At 44.8% G+C, this 21,732-nt stretch overlaps 1 protein-coding gene across 3 annotated transcripts; it reads right to left on the bottom strand.

Moving 5' to 3' along the window:
- Positions 1 to 563: 563 nt before the first annotated feature.
- Positions 564 to 21,569, bottom strand: ASRGL1 (asparaginase and isoaspartyl peptidase 1). 3 transcript variants are annotated; one of them, XM_039471407.2, is made up of 7 exons: positions 21,268 to 21,568; positions 20,852 to 21,126; positions 14,138 to 14,280; positions 13,149 to 13,306; positions 5,613 to 5,731; positions 2,308 to 2,418; positions 564 to 1,865 (listed from the first exon to the last, which is right to left on the bottom strand). In XM_039471407.2, the coding sequence occupies exons 2-7, from the start codon at positions 21,039 to 21,041 to the stop codon at positions 1,660 to 1,662; spliced, it is 927 nt and encodes a 308-aa protein (XP_039327341.2). In that variant the 5' UTR covers positions 21,042 to 21,126; positions 21,268 to 21,568; the 3' UTR covers positions 564 to 1,659. The 3 variants fall into 3 exon arrangements, with proteins under 3 accessions (XP_039327341.2, XP_039327342.2, XP_074257697.1); XM_039471408.2 differs by having other exon boundaries at positions 21,442 to 21,568; XM_074401596.1 differs by having other exon boundaries at positions 1,777 to 1,865; positions 2,255 to 2,418; positions 20,852 to 21,569.
- Positions 21,570 to 21,732: the final 163 nt, after the last annotated feature.

The raw sequence follows: 21,732 nt of genomic DNA, 5'->3' as shown, positions 1-21,732 counted from the left end.
AGGGGCAGTTGTTGCATGTCGAGGTTTTTAAGGACAGAAACTCCATCGGGGCCTAGCCACAGTTTCTGTATTTGTCCATAACATCCTTAAAGCAAAACACCGAGAACTGCAGTTTTTCTTTACCTTCCTTTCATCATCACAGTAATCCACTTTATAGATGAAACATTCTTAAAAGTTAATTTGCGCAGGGTCACCCAGGTAGTGAGAAGCAGGATTCAAACTCAGTTCTGCCCCTAAGTGCCATTTCTTTCTCTCTGGTTTGGAGCAGCTGACACAGCCCCAAGGAGGGTTTGGGGACAGGAGCCAGAACTGCGCACCTCTGTCTGGGGTGAATATTGGCAAACTGCAGGAGGACTGAGCCATCAACCCTAACATGGTTTGGCTTCTTCCTTAAGCCACTCAGTTCAGTTCTTGGGAAAAACTGACATGTCCTCTACAAGGGGGCAGGTACCACCCCCCACACCACCCCCATCTCAAGGTTTCTTTGGTACGTCGGACTTGAGACCAAGGGGACAGCTCGTGTGCCTTCTGGTCTTTGTCAACAGTGACTCCCAACCACACTCTTACTCTTTCAAAATACATTTTATTAGCAGCACATGGAATGTAAAGTTAGGCAATTTCTTTCCAGAGAGAAGGTGAGCTCTGAGACACTAAAAACCTGAGCATGGATATTACAGCGGAATTACATTACATGTCGCATTTCCAGTGTAACAGGAGATAAAGGGGAATATTGTCCCCAAGGAAATGACTTTCTTCAGCATGCTGACCACACTGCACAGCGCCCGATCCAGCTGCTGGAGGTGGGGAGGTGGGAAGAATCTCAAAGCACAAAACAGGATGAGGACGCAGGAAGTCATGGAGTCAGCCCTACAGCGGTCGGCTCCTGTCTGTTGTTGGAGAGGCTGTGAGTTCTGTCACTCACTATACGAGGACCAGAGGGTGTTCAGCAGGTGGAGTCTGGCTCATGGGAGAACACTGAGGGAGGCTCATCTCTGAACCCAAGAAACTTCACGGAATCCCACAGCATCTCCATTATGACCTTTCCATCTGCAGGTTAGGGAGCTATGGTTTCTTTGGGAGTATCTGGGTCCTTTGGAAATATCTGGAAACATCCAGATAAGTCAGGGAAGACCTGAACTTTCTTAGGAAAATCAGTTTAGTCTCTCATACATAGAGTATTTCCCTTAAAGGATTTTGGTTCTTTTCCCTGATGTTCTTGTGCAACATTCTGAGGGTCACCTGGACTTTGCCCATCAGTGTGTCTGTGGCTCTTGTCTCACTTCCAGATGCCTCCAACTCTGCCGGAGCCTCCCTCCCCACCTTTCAGCCCACAGTGTCTGCATGCTGCGGGTCTCCCAAATCTGTCGTGTCAGGATCATGCTGCTGCTTTTTCTCTCTCTCTTTTTTTTTTTTTTTTGGATATCTTGCTCTGTTGCCCAGGCTGGAGTGCGGTAGAGTAATTATGGCTCACGGGCATGTCTCTCGTGACTTTAGAACCTGCCCCTCAACCAAACATTCAGATGTTTATTAAGGCAACAAAACAAGTGACAGACTGCACAATTTTTTTCCCGTTTCTGGATCTAGTTGATTAGGCTATGTCTCATGAGGAGACTGTACTCTTCCTCTAAGCTAGCATCTGGAACACAGTCTTCCAGGGGCTTAGGCCAGGTCTGTGATAGTAGTTTCACCAGGATCAATTCCAAAGTGCAGCTTGCCGTCCTTGGCGGCTGCCCAGGGCATGGAGGCAGAGGTCCACTTTGCCACCCAGTCTCCTGTCTTGCTAACCAAGATGAGGCCACCTAAACCTTTGACTCTTGACTTCATATAACCCAACGATAGGTCCGCAGCCTCTTCTAGTGTCTTTCCTGAAAATAAGGAAGGGTTGAGAAAAAACACGTTACTAAATGGAATCTCCTGGGAAAATCACTTGCAGTTAGAAACGCCAAAGTGAACTAGGAAGGATTTGTGGTAAATGAACACCTGAATGCTTAAAAGGAGGGTCCTCCCCTCCTTGCCCTGAGACAGCGCCCTAGCATCAGCCCAAGCAGAGGGGTCTTCCCTCCCTCTCTCAGGCTCTATGTCTCTCCACTGCCCCCTTCTCCTGAGATGTGGAAGATAACAGTACTCAATGCTCTCCCATTCCAGACCTAAGGGAAGGTGGAGAGTCAAGACAGCATTAAGGACCTGAAAGCAACATCTGTAGCCAACAGGAAAGGATTTCCTACACGTCTCCATGCATTTACTTATCAAATACCTTCTAAGCATTTGTCTTCACAAATTATTTGACTTGTCCTGTGGTCTGTGTACCTTGTTCCATGTGGAACAGAGTGAGTCTGGCCAGGTTCACCTTCAGGATGCTTTCCCCGTGCCCTGTGGTTGAGATGGCTCCGATGTCATTGTCAGCATAACCTCCGGATCCTGCTCAAAAAGAGTGATTGTTCTGAGCATTCACAGTTGAGGAATTCAAATCCATATCTGAAGTCGGACGCTATGTGAAAGTTAAATCACGAAGGGCGCTCAAGTATAGACGAAGGTCAGGTTAGCAGCCATGATCCACAGACTTTCTTAGGAAAATCAGGTTAGTCTCGCATATATGGAGAAAATTTCCATTAAAGGATTTTGGTTCTTTTCCCTGATGTTCTTGTGCAACATTCTGAGGGTCACCTGGACTTTGCCCATCAGTGTGTCTGTGGCTCTTGTCTCATTTCCAGACGCCTCCAACTCTGCCGGAGCCTCCCTCCCCACCTTTCAGCCCACAGTGTCTGCATGCTGCGGGTCTAGACTAGAAAGCGCCATGTAGATGCCCGAGAATGGAGGAGCATAAAGGGAGCCTCAGGAGGGCAGGCCTGACCTTCACAAGCAGCTACAGCAGGACAGCGTCTCCTTGGCCCCGAAGCATAGCCATTCCTTTCTGCTCAATGAAGCCCCCCCTCCCTGCCTCCTCCTCAGGCCCCACACACTATGGAGGAGAAACAGCGTGACTGCATTACATGGATCTCTAGCAAGGCCATCAGGTTCCAGTGATTCTGGGAAAACGGATACCCACAACCTAACATCCGTGCACACTGTCCAGTGGAGGGCAGCTCTATGCGTTGAGGGTGGGCATGACTGGACCTAAGGGAACTATTCTGGGCTATCCACTTAAGCAGGGGTCTGCAGCAAAAGCTACTTTGATAAGATTCTTCCTTATTTTGTTCTGGGATCAAGCAACCTTACAGCCTTCTCTAAATCATTCCTCTATCTGTTCACACACAGCTACCAGCCTGAGTCCTTTAGCTTTGGAAGGACTCACTTTTACTCTCCTGCAGTTGATACAGAAGCAGAGATGACTGACATTTGCCTTACTTACGGATGCTGGACATGGGGCAAGGACTCAGGATTTGAGATGTTGCACTGAATTGTCACAAGGCCCCAGAGGTTCTCAAAGGCAGATCATCCCTGGCTCTGGTTCTGGAGGGAGATGACACTGGGCAGTGAGTGAGCTGCTGCAGTGGGAGGAGGAACCTTTCTTTTTCTTTTTCTTTTTCTTTCTTTTTTTTTGAGACGGAGTTTCGCTCTTGTTACCCAGGCTGGAGTGCGATGGCGCGATATCGGCTCACCGCAACCTCCGCCTCCTGGGTTCAGGCAATTCTCCTGCCTCAGCCTCCTGAGTAGCTGGGATTACAGGCACGCGCCACCATGCCCAGCTAATTTTTTGTATTTTTAGTACAGATGGGGTTTCACCATGTTGACCAGGATGGTCTCGATCTCTCGACCTCGTGATCCACCCGCCTCGGCCTCCCAAAGTGCTGGGATTACAGGCTTGAGCCACCGCGCCCGGCTCTTTTTCTTTTTCTTTTTTTTTTGAGATGGAGTCTCCATCTGTCACCTGGCTGGAGGGCAGTGGCACAATCTCGGCTCACTGCAACTTCTGCCTCCTGGGTTTAAGCGATTCTCCTGACTCAGCCTCCCGAGTAGCTGGGACTATAGGTGTGCACCACCATACCCAGCTAATTTTTGTATTTTTAGTAGAGATAGGGTTTCACCATGCTGTCCAGGCTGGTCTTGAACTCTTGACCTGTGATCCACCTGCCTTGGCCTCCCACAGTGCTGGGATTACAGGCATGAGCAACTGCGCATGGCCTTCCTTTTTCCTGTAAGCTTCTGCTACGGAATAAACTGGCCAGGTCCCATGGTGTCAATCTGCCCTAATATTTGGAAGCAGCCAAGTCTTTGCTTGCTTTTCAGTTACTCTAGGACCACAGAAGGCCAGGTGCCTCCAAGGGTGGTCCTAGCACAGGCATCGGGTCTGTGAAGCTGTCCTCCCCACCACATGCACTTCTCAGGACAAGTGGATTGCCTGAGTGACCACTGCTGTGCCTAGCACTGTCCCTCCTGACTGTCCACCCAGGGGCCTAGGCTGCTCAGAAGGCCAGGCAAAGCACACCTTGTGCTCATAGCTGGACAAGGACTTCTGAGAATTTAGCTATGCCTCTTCTTGTCTAGATTTACCACTGTAACTGAAGTTTAAAGTTAATTTCTAGGCTGGGCACGGTGGTGCATGCCTGTAATCCCAGCACTTTGGGATCTGCGAGGCGGGCAGATCACGAGGTCAAGAGATTGAGACCATCCTGGCCAAGATGGTGAAACCCTGTCTCTACTAAAAATACAAAAAATATTAGCTGGGCGTGGTGGTGTGCACCTGTAATCCCAGCTACTCAGGAGGCTGAGACAGGAGAATCACTTGAACCTGGGAGGTGGAGGTTGCAGTGAGCCAAGATCGCTCCACTGCCCTCCAGAGCGAGACTCTGTCTTGAAAAAAGAATTAATTTCTAGGATCTAACCTGGAGTGACCCCGTGGTCTGGTCTGAACCCAGCTGAAGCAAGCTGCACTACTGACTAGGGACAGTTTGGTAGGATTTTTGCTAAGGAGAAAGAAAGGTAGACTACTTCCTATCTCTTGGGTGATTTATGAAGGAGGAGAGGCATTACCAAGCCTCTACTCTTTAAGGAAGCCTCCAGTGTCTCTGAGGTTCATGACAGAAAAAGGGTATCAATAATTCTCAAGAGTGTAGATTATTACTAAAGACTAGAACAACACGTTAAGTGCTTCTCACCCGCTCACGGGAATGAGCTGATACGCTTCCCCGTTATTGCAAACAACATCTCAATCTGTACTATGCCTGTAGAAGTCTGTCGCTTTCATGCTGCTCAAATCTAATAACCGCAGTCTTAAACTCTCAGATTTCTCAGATTGCTAATTAGAGCCCATGTCTGGGGAGCAAGCCTCACTCAAGTAAGTCTGCAGATCCTGAAACTGAGGCTAAGGAGAAGGCAGAATCTCTATTGGGTAAATGGGGGGCAACTTTAGCGTCCCTGTCTCCACTTCTCTCCCCACGTTGTTCCGAAAAGGCACGCGTTCTAGGAAAACAGTGCCGCCGATACAAACACCCTCCCAAAGCAGGGCCCCGAACAGCCCCTTCCAACCCCATTTCACTCCCAGACATCTTGGAGCTGCACCAAGAGCAGAAAGGGAACGCAGCAAGAAAGGGAGCGGGGGCCGGGAATAGGGAACGAGGAGAGCCTGAGGATGGAGGAAACGAGAAGGGGCAGGAGCCATCCCTTGGTCCTACCTACACACGGCGAGTCCCCGACGCGGCCGACCATTTTATTAACGAGACCCCCTGTAGAGGTTGCGTAGGCCACATTCCCTTTGCAGTCCAAGGCAACAGCACCCACAGTTCCCAAGTTTCTGCCAAAAGTAAACAGAAAAAAGGGACAGGCTGAAAATGAGAATGAACCCCATAACCAACAATGTAGCTTCACCCTTTAACTCCAACATTCTAGAGAGAACCTGCCTGCTTCTCATTCTACATGTAAGTTACAGGTGGATTGCTGGACACTCCTCTACACCTCAGCTTTAAGAGCACATCCAATCCCAGCACCACCGTTTGCTAGCTGTGCCCTTAAGTTTTCTTTTGTGTCATTGTCCCTATCATAAAATAGGGAAAAAAAAAAGGTGCATCTCAAACTTTAGTGTCTGTAAGAATCCCTCGGATCCTTGAGCCCACAGAGATTTTGAAGCTGCCACCAAGAGAAGAAAGGAAAGGAAAAAGTGAGTTGGTAGATACAGGGTGGGACCCAATATCCTGTGTGTGTGTGTGTGTGTGTGTGAGACAGAGTCTCACTCTGTCACCCAGACTGGAGTGCAGTGGCACAATCTTGGCTCACTGCAACCTCTGCCTCCCAGGTTCAAGTGATTCTCCTGCTTTAGCCTCCTGAGTAGCTGGGATTACAGGGATGTGCCACCACACCTGGCTAATTTTTAAATTTTTTGTAAAGATGGGGTTTCACCGTGTTGGCCAGGCTGGTCTCGAATCTATGACCTCAGGTGATCTGCCCGCCTTGGCCTTCCAAAATGTTAGGATTACAGGTGTGAGTCATTGTGCCTGGCCGATCCTGCATTTCTGACAACCTCCCGGGTGTTGCTGATGCTGCCTGCCTATGGACCCTGTGTCATGCAGTTGTCGTAAAGATCAAATCAGTTAATTTCCCTTAACATTTTATTATGAATTGTTAAATACAGTCATGTGCCATGATGTTTGGATCAACAACAGACTGCATCTACATATATGAAGGTGGTCCCATGAGATTGTAAGACTCTATTTTTACTGTACCTTTTCTATGTTTCAATACACAAATACTTACCATTGTGTTACAACTGCCTACAGTATTCAGCAAAGTCACGTGCTGCTCAGGTTTGTAGCCTGGAGACAACAGGTTGAGCTGCGCAGCCTGGATGTGCAGTAGGCTCTGCACATCTCTGGGTGTGAGCGCACCCCATGATGTTTGCACAGCCATGAAATTGCCCAACTATGCATTTCTCATCCTGTCATGCCGTACATGACTGTAACAAAGTTGAAGAAATTGTCCACTAATACCCAATACCCACCAGCAAAATTCTATAATAAATTGTATATAAGGCACTGTTTTTTTTTTTTTTGAGATGGAGTTTCCTCTTATTGCCCAGGCTGGAATGCAATGGTGTGATCTTGGATCACTGCAACCTCCGCCTCCCGGGTTCAAGTGATTCTCCCGAGTAGCTGGGATTACAGGCATGTGCCACCATGCCTGTCTAATTTTGTATTTGTAGTAGAGACAGGGTTTCTCTATGTTTGTCAGACTGGTCTTGAATTCCTGACCTCAGGTGATTCACCTGCCTCGGCCTCCCAAAGTGTGGGATTATAGGTGTAAGCCACTGTGCTCGGCCTCGAGGAACTGTTTTAAGTGTTGGGACACAGTGGTAAGCTAAACAAAGTCCCTTCTTCCATGGAGCATGCATTTGGGGTAGAGGGTGGTAGTAACAGGGCCATAGTGTGTCAGGAGAACAAGAACCCCCCCCCCACCACACACACACAAAACCAACCCTCCTCCCTTCTCTCCCCCCAAAACCCAAATAAAAAACAAAGAATAATACTGCAGCATCAGGGAAGAGTGATGGTGGGGAGACGCTGTTTTATACAGGGTGTCTCTGCAGGACAGAGGGGCAACATGCCATATCAACTGCTGGGGAGGAATGTTTCTAATGCACAAACATGCCTGCCATGTACATGGAATTTGAAGGAGGCCAGCATGGTTGGGGAGAATAAAATGGGGGAGCGCATGGTAGGCGAATGATCACAGGGACAGCCAAGGCCAGATCACAACGTCTCTGACAACTGGGGTGACTATATGTACTAGTTACCCAGGACAGTTTAAGTTTATGCCTGCTATCATGGCTTAAATATTAATAGTGGCACTTTTACTCTCAAGATAAGAGTTCCAGTTTAAACAGCAAATAATATAATCATCCTACTTTTAGGCCATTGCAAAGGCTTTTATTCTGAGTGAAATGAGAGGACACTGGGGAGTCTGAGTTAAGAAGTGCCACAATCTAAGTTTAATCTTAAAAATAATCACTCTGGACCAGGTGTGGTGGCTCAGGTCTGTAATTCCAGCACTTCGGGAGGCTGAGGCAGGTGGATCACCTGAGGTCAGGAGTTTGAGACCAGCCTGGCTAACATGGTGAAACCCCATCTTTACTAAATATACAAAAAAATTAGCTGAGTGTGGTGGTGGGTGCCTGTAATCCCAGCTATTTAGGAAGCTGAGGCAGGAGAATTGCTTGAACCCAGGAGGCGGAGGTTGCAGTGAGCCGAGGTGGCGCCACTGCATTCCAGCCTGGGCGACAGAGCGAGACTCTGTCTCAGGGAAAAAAAACCAAAAATCATTCTTTCCACTCTATCCGCCCTGCAGCAGAATGGCTAAAATGAAAGAGACATATCAAACCTGGCAAGCGTGTGCAGGAACTGGAACACTCATTCAATCCTGCTGTTAGTGCCAACTGTACCAACATCTTTGGAAAATCGTTTCACAATATCTACTAAAACTGATCATATGTACATTCCATGACTCAGCAATTATTCACCTGTGTATCTGTCCATCAGAAATGTGGCAGGTGTTCACCGAAAAAGCATATATTAGTGTTCACAGCAGCAGTAGGTATAATATACTAGTCCCCGCTTATCTGCAGGGGATACGTTCCAAGACCCTTAGTGGGTGCCTGAAACCTCAGCTATGACTGACCTCTATAAATACTATGTTTTCTGACGTACTGTATGTACATACCTATCATAAAGTTTAATTGATAAATTAGGTACAGTAAAAGATTAACAATAATACAATAATACGATTATAACAATACACTGTACTAAAAGTTATGTGAATGTAGTCTCTCAAAACATCAGAACGCAGTTGAGTGTGGGCAACTGAAAGCACAGAAAGCAAAACCGCAGATAAGGGGGAGCTACTGTCACCCTAAACTGAAAACACAAATGTCCACCACAGGTCGAGCAGATAAGCTGTGGTGTGTTAATGAACTGGAATACTACACTGTGATGAGAATGAACAATTGCAACAAACAGATGAATCTCAGAAGTATCATCTTGAGGCCAAAAAAGGATATACTATACGATTTCACTGAAAATAAAGGTAAAAGACAGGCAACACTCATCTACGTAGAAGTTACCAAAGTGGTCACCTTGGGGGCAGGGTAGTGAGTGGAAAGGGGAGTGAGGGGAGCCTGGCAACATCCTTCTTCAACCAGATGCTGATCACACGGGTGTTTTCCCTCTGAACATTCATCAATGTGCATACGCGGGATTTGTGTACTTCCGTATGTATGCTATACATCGATAATATTTTTATCTTAAAAAATATATTTTTTGAGATGGAATCTGGTTCTGTTGCCCAGGCTGGAGTGCACTGGTGTGATCTCAGCTCACTGGTCTTGAACTCCTGGCCTCGAGTGATCCATCCTTCTCGGCCTCCCAAAGTGCTGGGATTATAGGCGTGAGCCACCATGCCCAGCCTATCTTAAAATAATTATTCTGGCTGACGCTGTGCCCAGCCTATCTTAAAATAATTATTCTGGCTGAAATGTGGTATTCACTGAGGACCAGAGTAGAAACAGAGACCGGTTAGGAGGCTTGAGGAGGCAGTGGTTTGGGTCAGGATGGTTTCAGCGGAGAGGTAAGACGTAGGCTGGAGTTGGGGAATTTTGAAGGTAGAGCTGATAGAATTTCCAGGAGGACTGGAAATCATGACAGACATTAAGCCTTTTGGCTTTAGCAGCTGAAAGGATATAAGAACAATTATTGAAATGTAGAAGACTATTAGGAATAGGTTTTCTGTTTTCTTGCTGGTGTGTGTGTGTGTGTGTCTCTGTGTGTGTGTGTGTGTAGAGCAGGGTGGAGAAATAAATTCAGTTTTGGATTTAAGCTTGAGGTTAGGCAGTAACGTGGAGAATGAATAGCAGCCGGATAGAGTCTGGTATTCGAGGGGCTTGAGAGAAATTTGGCATCCTTGCTAGAAGAAAAGCAAATAGGAATCCCACTTTCCATCATCATAAAAACTAACTCCAGATGGCTAAACATCTAAATATAAAACACAAAACAAATTTTTTCAAGAAAATCTAGGTGACTTCATGTGTCAGGCTAGGGGACTACATTACGAGTTTCAAGTCTTATGACTATAAAAGAAGGGGAAGGCATATTTGATTACCAAAAATTAAATCTATCCCAGTACTTTGGGAAGCCAAGGCGGATCATCTGAGGTCAGGAGTTTGAGACCAGTTATTTTATTTTGTTTTTTGAGATGGAGTCTTGCTCTTGTTGCCCAGGCTGGAGTGCAATGGCACCATCTCAGCTCACTGCAACCTCTGCCTCTCAGGTTCAAGTGATTCTCCTGCCTCAGCCTCCTGAGTAGCTGAGACAACAGGCACACGCCACCATGCCCAGCTAATTGTTGTATTTTTAGTAGAGACGAGGTTTTACCATGTCGGCCAGGCTGGTCTCGAACTCCTGACCTCAGGTGATCTGCCCAGTTTGGCCTCCCAAAATGCTGGGATTATAGGCGTGAGTCACCGTCCCTGGCCCTAAAATCTTTTATATGGCAAAAATACCAGAGCCAAAGCAAAATAAAAACAACAGATTTGGTATTTTTAATTTAAAAAAAAAAATTACAGCAGAGTATAACCTTAAGGCTGATAAGAAAGAGCCAGACACAGTGGCTTGTGCCTATAATTCCTGCTACTCAAGAGGCTGAAGCAGGAGGACCACTTGAACCCAGGAAATCAAGGCCAGCCTGATCGACATAGAGAAATCTCATCTATCTATAAAGAATGTTAAAAAAAAGTAAAATAAAGAAAGAAAGAAAGAAAGAAAGACTGATAAGAGAAAAAAGAATTCAAAGGAAAAAATGAGTATAGGACAAAAATAGGCAAATTCACAGAAAAGAAAAATAGTATTGTTTTCATTACATGTTTAGCGTTTTACCAAATTTTGAAATCTCTTTTACTAAACCTAGAAAATTTCCATTGTTTTTTGCACTCACTGTACTGATAGTGTCATGAAAAGATTAGGCGTGGCTAAGTATTGGACACATTGTATTATTCTTTCAAGAACATCAATCCCATCTGTGTTTTATATACTGCTTTATAAAACTGTTTTATAAATAGTTTTCTGTTTCCGGTAACATCAATCGTCTGTTTATTTGGCCTCTTTCCCTCGATTCCTGTAACTGCCTGTATGCTTTTTTGTCTGTGATTCTTTGTGATTAGCAATTAAATCTTCCTTTAGTAAAGAATAAGAAGTTGCAAGGATTTTATCTGACTTGTTCAAACTGTGGATTTGGTGAAAATAATTTTCTTACTAATTTTCATTGTTTTGATTAATAAGTAGATCTTCATTTAACAAAACCTTTGTAATGCCTTGTTTGTGAATTTTATGTGGGTCACTCTGGAAGAAGATTGCTTATTTTTACTGTTTCCAGAGTTGGCAAATGCAAGCAGCCTGCTTCTTTGAAGAGTTTTACTTCCTTTTTCTTTCTTTTTTTTTTTTTTTTGCGAGCTCCACTTTAGCATTCTTATTCTATCAAAGTCTTGACTTATACTCATTTTCAATAATCTAAGGGATTAAAAGTGAAACGTAATTACATCCAAAGTGTAAAAAATGAGAATGTATTTTCTTTTCTTTTTTTTTTTTTTTTGAGACGGAGTTTCACTCTTGTTGCCCAGGCTGGAGTGCAATGGCGCGATCTCGGCTCACCACAACCTCCACCTCCCGAGTTCTAGTGATTCTCCTGCCTTGGCCTCCCAAGTAGAGAATGTATTTTCATCAAAAAATAAAGAGCTAATAAAAAAAAAAAAATTGGTCAGGCATGCTTGTATAATTCCAGCACTTTGGGAGGCTGAGGTGGGTAGATCACCTGAGGTCAGGAGTTTGAGACCAGTCTGGCCAACATGGTGAAACCCTGTCTCTTCTAAAAACACAAAAATTAGCGAAGTGTGGTGGCACACACTTGTAATCCCAGATACTGGGGAGGCTGAGGCAGGAGAATTGCTTGAACATGGGAGGCAGAGGTTGCAGTTAGCTGAGATCACACCACTGCACTCCAGCCTGGGCAACAGAGTGTGACTCTGTCTAAAAAAAAAAAGTATTTTGCAGGTATAATTTCCAAAAAGTTATCAAAGTAATTGTAAAATATACAAAATTTTTATTAATTTTTTTTGTTTGTTTTTTTAAAGACGGAGTTTTGTTCTTGTTTCCCAGGCTGGAGTGCACTGATGAGACCTTGGCTCACCACAACCTTCGCCTCCTGGGTTCAAGAGATTCTCCTGCCTCAGACTCCTGAGTATCTGGGATTACCAGCATGTACCACCATGCCCAGCTAATTTTGTATTTTTAGTAGAGACGAGGTTTCTCCATGTTGGTCAGGCTGGTCTCGAACTCCTGACCTCAGGTGACTAGCCCGCCTCAGACTCCCAAGGTGCTGGGATTATAGGCATGAGCCACCATACCTGGTTAATTTTTATTAACCTTAACAGTAAATCATGAATTGTACCGAATACCAGCAATACCAAGATGCCAGTGCAAAAAGATTAAAAAAAAAGATAAAACATGAATTGTAATTACTAAATATAACACATCAAGGCGAAAATTACATAGAAGCTAAAAATTTTAACACTACTTTTTTTTGAAATTAACTAAATCTTTTAAATAAACCCTGTCTCTACTAAAAAAAAAAAAAAAAATTAGCCAGGCATGGTGGCACATGCCTGTAGTCCCAGCTACTCAGGAGGCTGAGGAAGAAGAATTGCTTGAACCCGGAAGGTGGAGGTTGCAGTGAGCTAAGATCGCACCACTGCACTCCAGCCTGGGCAACAGAAGACTCTGTCTCAAAAAAAAAAAAAAGAGGGGCCGGGCTCCAGCTTGTAATCCCAGCACTTTGGGAGGCCGAGGCGGGTGGATCATGAGGTCAAGAGTTCGAGACCATCCTGGTCAACATGGTGAAACCCCATCTCTACTAAGGTGCAAAAAATGAGCTGGGCATGGTGGCGCGTGCCTGTAATCCCAGCTACTCAGGAGGCTGAGGCAGGAAAATTGCCTGAACCCAGGAGGCAAAAGTTGCGGTGAGCCGAGATCACGCCATTGCACTCCAGCCTGGGTAACAAAAGCAAAACTCCGTCTCAAAAAAAAAAAAAAAATTTAAAAAATGTAGATAATCAGGTATTTGCCAAACTTTCATATTTTAATAACTCTCAAATAATGTGAGCTACAGGTAAGACCTACTTTTGACAATCTGTTTTCTGAGCATCTTTTTCATGCTTCTCTTTTTCCAGACGCTTTTTGTTTCTCTCTGTTATCAGTTTTTCTGCCGGAATCTCTGGAACTCCCATAGCTGCTGCAAATTGCGCTGCACCGTGGTGAGTCAGAAAGCAATGGGGTGTCTGCGCCAGAAAGAAGAGAGAAAAGGATTGGTTTTTGGAAAATTTTAACTCTTTTAAACTGGTTCCAACTGTGTTGAAATAATCACTTCTCTTTGAGCGAAAAGGCTCAAAAATACAAATTCCAGTACTTTGCTTTTCTGTATATTGAACAAAGCCCGGCTCTCTTCTGAGTTTTTGCATTAAAAAAAGACCCCAGCCAAGCATGGTGGCTCATACCTGTAATTCCAGCACTTTGGGAGGCCGAGGCTGGGGGATCACCTGAGGTCTGGAGTTTGAGACCAGCCTGACCAACATGGAGAGACCTCGTCTCCATTAAAAATACAAAATTAGCCAGGTGTGGTGGTGCATGCCTGTAATCCCAGCTACTTGGGAGGCTGAGGCAAGAGAATTGCTTGAACCTGGGAGGTGGAGGTTGCAGTGAGCTGAGATGGTGTCATTGCATTCCAGCTTGGACAAGAGCAAAACTCTGTCTCAAAAAAAAAAAAAAAAAAAAAAAAAAGACCTTGATGGAATGTTACTAGAGGTGCGATTTACATATTATGTTAAATTTAGAGAACTCAATCCATCTTTAACAAATGCTATTAAATAGCTGGTCTGGTCAGTTTGTATGTGCTGTGAAGAAAATACAGAAAGATAAAGTAATCACTCACTTGTCCAGTGATTACTAATCAAGAATCTTGGCTGATTTGAGAAACTCAAATACATGACTTCCGTTTTTTAATATATTTTATGAGAACAGTGATCTCAAGTATTTCTGCACAGTTGGAGCCTTTATCACTGAAGTACAGCAATAACAATTAATTAGGAAAATGATGCTTTAGTCAAATATACCTTTTCCATGACAAGCCGAGCAAGTTTAATGGGATTTGCTATACCCCGGACTGCGGACACTGCTCCTGTAGACAGGTCTTTTCCATCCATGATACTGGCGTCCATTTCAACCTCACCATTTGTGTTCAAGACAGACCCACAACCTAAAACCAGAAACAAGTTGAAAAGCGAGAATTAAGAATTTAGAAACAGCTCCAGATTTTCGGCCGGGCGCGGTGGCTCAAGCCTATAATCCCAGCACTTTGGGAGGCCGAGGCGGGTATATCACAAGGTCAAGAGATCAAGACCATCCTGGTCAACATGGTGAAACCCCGTCTCTACTAAAAATACAAAAAACTAGCTGGGCGTGGTGGCGTATGCCTGTAATCCCAGCTACTCAGGAGGCTGAGGCAGGAGAATTACCTGAACCCAGGAGGCGGAGGTTGCGGTGAGCTGAGATCGCGCCATTGCACTCCAGCCTGGGTAACAAGAGCGAAACTCTGTCTCAAAAAAAAAAAAAAAAAAAAAAAGAAACAGCTCCAGATTTTCCTCAAATTTGCCCCATTTAATTATTTAATTCATCCTCTATTCCATTGCCAGAGGAACATTTTTTTTTTTTTTTTTTTTTTTTAATGAGAGAAATCTTGACTTGGAGGCTGGTTGCAGTGGCTCATGCCTGTAATCCCAGAACTTTGGGAAATCAAGGTGGGTGTATCACTTGCAGTCAGGAGTTTGAGACCAGCTTGGCCAACATGGTGAAACCCTGTCTCTACTAAAAATATAAAAATTAGCCTGATGTGGTGGTACGTGGTTATAATCTCAGCTACTCAGGAGGCTGAGGCAGGAGAATCACCTGAACACGAGAGGTGGAGTTTGCCATGAGCCAAGAGTGACAGAGTAAGATTTCATCTAAAAAAAAAAAAAAAAAAAGAAGTCTGACTTGGCATTTCATGACCTACAAAATAAAAAGTACAAAGCCCTTCCCAACCTGACCTCTGACCTGCTTTTCCAGCTTCATTTTCTCTCCTTGGCTATATTTTCCTGAAATATTAGGTTTCCCTGAATACAGTAGTCCCCTTTATCTACAGCCTTGCTTCTGAGGTTTCAGTTAACCCTTGGTCAACCTTGGCCCCAAATTTTTAAATGGAAAATTCCAGTAATAAACAATGTGATTCCTTCATTTTTATTATTATTGTTTTTGAGACAGAGTCTCGCTCTATTGCCCCGGCTGAAGTGCTGAAGTGCAGTGGCGTGATCTCTGCAACCTCCGTCTCCCAGGTTCAAGTGATTCTTCTGCCTCAGCCTCCCGAGTAGCTGGGACCACGGGCGTGTGGCACCACACCTGGCTAATTTTTGTATTTTTAGTAAAGACGAGGTTACACCATATTGGCCATGCTGGTCTTGAACTCCTGACCTCATGATTCACCTGCCTCAGCCTCCCAAAGTGCTGGAATTACAGGCATGAGCCAGAGCGCCCAGCTCCGATTCCTCCCTTTGTCCAGCACATCCACACTGTATAGGTTCCCTGCTGTTAGTCACTTAGCAGCCATCTTGATTATTGAGTAGTACCACAGTGTTTGTGCTCGAGAAACCTTATTCTACTTAATAATGTTCTTAAAGTGCAAGAGTAGTGATGCTGGCATACTGTCACAATTGTTCTATTTTATTATCAGTTACTGTTATTAATCTCTTACTGTGCTGAATTAAGATACTAAACTTTATCATATGTATGTAAGTATGCATGGAAGGTTGAGTACCATTGGTTGGTTTCAGGTACCCACAGGCGGTTTGGAACACATCCCCCATAGATAAGGGAGGACTACTATATACCAGGAGCCCGCGTGTCACTGTGCCTTTGCACATGCTGTTGTTTTTACCACTAGCACCCTCTCTCTGTATTTCTCTGCCCAGATAATGCCTACAAACCTAGCTGTGCTTCTCAACCTCTTTGTGCCTGTTTCCTCATCTGTAAAATGAGTAAGAACATCAACTCATTTAATCCTTACAACCACCAATGAGGTAGATATTGCATATTAAACACTCAGAACAATGTCTAGCATGTGTAGGCAAACAGTAGTGTTTTTGGCCTCCCAAAGTGCTGGGTTTACATGTGTGAGCCACCATGCTTGGCCAAAAAGGCATCCTGGAACATGAGGAAGGAAGAATAAAGGAAGGAGTTAAAAAAAAGGGTAAATATGATAGACTTTCCTTCTCCTCTTGAATTTTCCAAATTACATTTGCCGTTTAAAGCAAAAATGGTAACACTGTCTGAAGTGGTTCTCAATGTACATAGCGGAAATATCTCAGACAATTATATGATCAGCAGGGGAGGGTAAAGGGACTATAAAGAAAGGTAAGTCTTCTATAGGCTGCATAACCTGGTAAAGTGTTAACTTTTTAGACTGTGATAAGTTACATGTGTTTATCCATCTACAGCATAAATTCTAGAGCAAACACCTACAGCATCTAGACAGAGAAATACACTCAATAATACTACAGGTAAAACAGAACGAAATTCTAAAAAATGCTCAAGTAACTCATAGGGAGGCAAGAAAAAGAAAGCAAAACCAGCAAACAGAATACTAGACACACAATAGCAGGTTTACACCTCAATGTATCAGTGATTATATAAAATGCAAATCTTCTAAATACACTAATTAAAAGACATGTATAGGCAGAGTGGATAATTTTATTTTTATTTTTTTGAGACAGAGTCTTACTCTTGTCACCCAGGCTGGAGTCCAGTGGTGGGATCTTGGCTGACCACAACCTCCACCTCCCGGGTTCAAGTGATTCTTCTGCCTCAGTCTCCCAAGTAGCTGGGACTACAAGTACCCGCCACCACACGCAACTAATTTTTGTACTTTTAGTAGAGATGGGATTTCACTATGTTGGCCAGACTGGTCTCAAACTCTTGACCTCGTGATCCACCTGCTTTGGCCTCCCAACGTGCTGAGATTATAGGTGTGAGCCACCGTGCCTGACTTCTAAGTGGAACTTCCACACATTGATAGTGGGAAAAGTAAAAGTTTGGCAGTTTATAATGAAGTTAAATTCTTGCCACAAGCCAGCAGTCTCACTCCTACATATTCACTCTTAAGGGAGATAAAAACTTATGTTCACATAAAAACCTGTATGCAAATATTTACAGTGATTTTATTTATAATGGCCCCAAATGGAACATGTCCTTTAGCTGTTACATGGTTAAATCAACTGTGGTATATTCATACAATGAATTACTACTCAATTGAAAGGGAAAAATGACTGATACTCATGTCTACACAGGTAACACTCTAATGCATTAGCTAACTGAAGAATACAGACTAAGGTTACATATTGCATGATTCTATTTATGACATTCATTTTTTTTTTTTTTTTGAGTCTCCCTTTGTTGCCCAGGCTGGATTGCAGTGGCAGCACTGTAACCTTCACCTCCCAGGTTCAAGTGATTCTTGTGCCTTAGCCTCCTGAGTAGCTGGGACTGCAGGTATGTGACACCACGATGGGCTATGTTTTGTATTTTTAGTAGAGACAGTGTTTCGCCATGTTGGCCAGGCTGTTCTTGAACTCCTGGCCTCAAGTGATCCACCTGCCTCAGCCTCCCAAAGTGCTGCCATTTATGACATTCGGAAATGGCAAAACTACCGGGATAGAGAACAGATGAGTTGTTGCCAGGAGCTGGGAGTGAATGGAGCCGTGGACTCACAGGCACGTGGGAGAGTAACGGAACTGTTTTATATCTTGATTGCCGTGGTAGTTACATGACTCCATGTATCTGTCAGTGTCGGGGAACTGTATACTGGAAAGAGAATTTTACTATGTGCAAATTATACCAAAAACCAGCCACCAAACCCATTAAAATTGTATGGTGGTATTAGGTTTGTAGATTCTAAACCTGGTTGTATCTCAGAATCACCTGGGAATCTTCAAAACAAAGAAGTAACAATTCCTAGACTCCACCACAGATCTTTACCTTATTGATTCTGTAAGTCCAGAAAGAGAGTAGATAAATGAAAAAAATCCTGTTCTCTCAAAGATTCTCTAGCAGTTTATAACACTGAATTGTAGAGAGAATTAATATCTAAAGTGCTGTGTAAATACAACCGAGCTCTAGTGAAAGCAAATAGTCATTATTTGGCTGCCAATCTAAGGAAGTTTTTAAAGAATATTTCTAGCATTCAGATTTGCAAGTTCAATCTTTACAGTGTTGGTATCTAAAAATCAACCACTTTTTAATAAACTATTATGAAACTAGCTTTAAACATAAAGTAAAATCCATATCGAAACAGGAATAGAATGTAAACATAATGTTTTTTACAAATGTTCAGGCAAGTTGTGTCATGAATGCTAATTATTGCCACTGAACTCAATACCTACTGGGATCAGCTTTGTGTATGAAGTTCCCAAACAGTTATTTATTCTAGAGGATTATGGCAGAGACTGCTGGGAATATTGTTTGCCTGTACGGAAAGGTTCGCAGTATGCTGTTCAAAGTCCCACCTTTCCCCTCAGAATCCTTTTTTTCCTTCTTTTCAGCTCTACTCTTTTCTTCCTCAATGTGCTGAATAGCAGACATTTGAAAGATGAGAGGGGAGACATTGAGAAGGAAGGCCTCTGGATAGAGAGCAAAAAAAATGAGAACTAGCTGCTCCAATTCCCTAATCCGTACTTCCCAATTCATGCAGATGAGGAATTGTTAGAATAAGAGACGGGAAACCAAAATGACCCATTTCAAATAAAGGTCCTGTGTAAATAAGTGAGGGTTTGTCAGCCCAGGGGGTTCTGAGTGCTAAGAGGCAATGGTTTAACAAGTCACCCACAGAAAGAGCTGGCTGCTCCCTCTGCTGGCAAAGTCAGTCCCTATCTGGTAAATTCTGGTTCCACAAATTGAGCCATGTAAGCATACTGTTAGAGGTCTCATTTTAAATTCAGATTTACTTATTTTTATTTTTAGAGACAGGGTCTCACTCTGTCGCCCAGGCTGGAGTGCAGTGGCACAGTCTTGGCTCATTGCAGCCTTGATCTCCTGGGCTTAAGCAATCTTCCCACCTCAGCCTCCTGAGAAGCTGGGGCTACAGGCTCGTGCCACCACACTGTTTTTTATATTTTCTTTGGAGGTGGGGTTTTGCCATGTTGCTCAGGATGGCATTGAATTCCTGAGCTCAAGCCATCCGCTCACCTCAGCTTTCCAAAGTGCTGGGACTACAGGCATGAGCCACTGTGTGCCGGTCTCAGGTAGACTTACACAATTTAAAGAGTGTTACAGAGTGCTTTGTAAAGGGGACAGAACAAAGATTAAGATTTCCTGAAATTCTTTTCCCTCACAGATGTTGGGTGGGTGGTATAATTCCAAGAAATATTTTAATCCCTAGCCTAGATGTCAGGTTTTCCATTTAAAAAAAAAAAAGAGATGAATGTCTTCCAGCAAGTTAATCTTTTTGTGCCTTAAGATATGAGGATAATAATTTTGCCTAACTCAATCATTTAATGTTCATTATGAGTTAAGTTGAGTTAGTTTAACCAACTTGAGTTGAACTAACTCAAGTTAACCAACTTGAGTTAAATGATCAACTCATTTAATGTTCAGATTAAATAAATCAAGTAAATTTCTTAGACCACTGCCTGATACATGCTATAATGATTAATATTCTAAAAAAGGGTGGACTGAGTGAAAGAAGAGAAACACAAAAGAATATACTCTGCATTCCAAAGTTAACCTGAAACCTTTGGAAACTTGTCAGGGGGAGGTAAAATATGCCTCCTCATTATTCCCTCCTTCCTTTTGGAATTCAGGCCCAGCTGACCAGCATTAACATTAAAACAGAACTTAAGACTGACAAAACTGACTTTGATTGTAGCAATAAGATACCAAATTCCAGCAGGACTCCAGTATGACATGACATGACACAAAGTAAGGCCTGAAAGTGAACTATTTTAGCCCAAATTATGTTTCTTTGCCATACTGTGAAATAGTCCTGCAAAGCTATCCTTTTCTAGGCTCTTTTCCTGATTCAGGAGAGAATCAACTTTGATAAGAAACATTTACAATTTATTTTCTTAATAGCCTGCTACATGGGGAGTTCCTCTGCATAGGGGGAGGGGAGTCGTGATCTCCCCACCCCTTATTTTAACCACAGACATTCCCTTCTATTTTTAATTTTTCTTTTGAGATGGAGTCTTGCTCTGTTGTCTAGGCTGGAGTGCAGTGGCTTGATCTCGGCTCACTGCAACCTCTGCCTCCCAGGTTCAAGTGCTTCTCCTGCCTTGGCCTTCCGAGTACCTGGGATTACAGGTTCCAGCCAGGCTGGCCTCAAACGCCTAACCTCAGGTGATCTGCTCGCCTTGGCCTCCCAAAGTGCGGGGATTACAGGCGTGAGCCACCGTGCTCAACCGCTTTCTAGTAATTCCATCTGCAGCCACAAGTCCTTATATAATCCAGACATTCCCTTCTGTGGAGTCTAGGTCTTTACACAAAGCTTTAAACCAACTGTCTGTCAGAAATCTTTGAATCTACCTATGACCTGGAACCGCCCCCCACAGTAGTCCTACCTTTCCAGAGGGAACCAATGTACATTTTATATTTATTGACTGACGTCTTATTTCTTTTTTTTTTTTACATATTTAGTTTTACTCTAAAGCTCATTAGATTCCCTGACACTGTACATAGGTTCTATTTATTCTGAAGGAGGAGCTTGACTTGACTCACATTATTTGCTAGCTGAAAGGCATATTTACCTGCGTTGAACTCAGGATCGTCCTCCAGGGCAACCACAGCTCCTTCCACGGCGTCCACGGCGCTCCCGCCCTCCCGGAGGATGCAGTAGCCCACGGTGGCGGCTCTGACGACACCCTGGCGCACTCGCTCCCTCCGATCCTTGGAGATGGGGCCGGCCCCGCCGCCGTGGACCACCACGATGGGATTCATGTCGGCGGATCCCAGGCACTAGGAAGGCGAAAGCGTCGTCCAAAGCCAGCCCAAGGAAGCCGCGGGGACAAGGTCCTCGGAGATCCTGTGGGGACAGCGCCCAGTCTCTATTTTGGGAGGCCTGGTTGACAGCGGGGGGTGGGAAGGGGCGGCTCGGTCGAGCTTGGTACGAAGAGCAAAGGGCGCCCCGCGCCCTCCCACATTCCTCTCCGCCCCCGGCCCGGACCTGCCGGAGCCTCAGTTTCCCCGGGGACGGTGCCCCGCGCCCACCGCCGCCCGCCTCCAAGCTCAGGCGCAGAGGGAGGATGTGTATTTCGCCTTCCGGAAAATCTCTATTTTCGTTTATTTCGTTCGCCCTCCCACGTCTTGGGCGCCTGCTCCAGGAGGGCCGCCGAGTTACCGAGGGCACCGCGGGAGGCGGACGCCGAGGCCACAGGCTGGGTCGAGCCGCCGGCCGCTCAGCGGAGCCGGCTAGAAACCGCTCAACCTGCAAGCGCTCGGGCCGCAACGGCTCTGCGCAGGCGCACGAAGGCAGCGCCGCCGCACGGCCCAGTTACCGTAAAGCCCCGACGCCCGGCCGGCGCGCACCGGTCTCACAGCTCATCGCAGTCTCAGCTCCTGGCTCGCGCGAGCTTCCTAGAGGCAGGTGGGGACCCTCCTTCTCCGGACAAGGCTGGGGGCGGGGTGGTTG

This window comes from Saimiri boliviensis, chromosome 6, assembly GCF_048565385.1.
Source record: "Saimiri boliviensis isolate mSaiBol1 chromosome 6, mSaiBol1.pri, whole genome shotgun sequence".
NCBI lineage: Eukaryota > Metazoa > Chordata > Mammalia > Primates > Cebidae > Saimiri > Saimiri boliviensis.
Note: the sequence above shows the minus strand (reverse complement) of the source record. Positions and strands in the feature narration are given on the sequence as shown.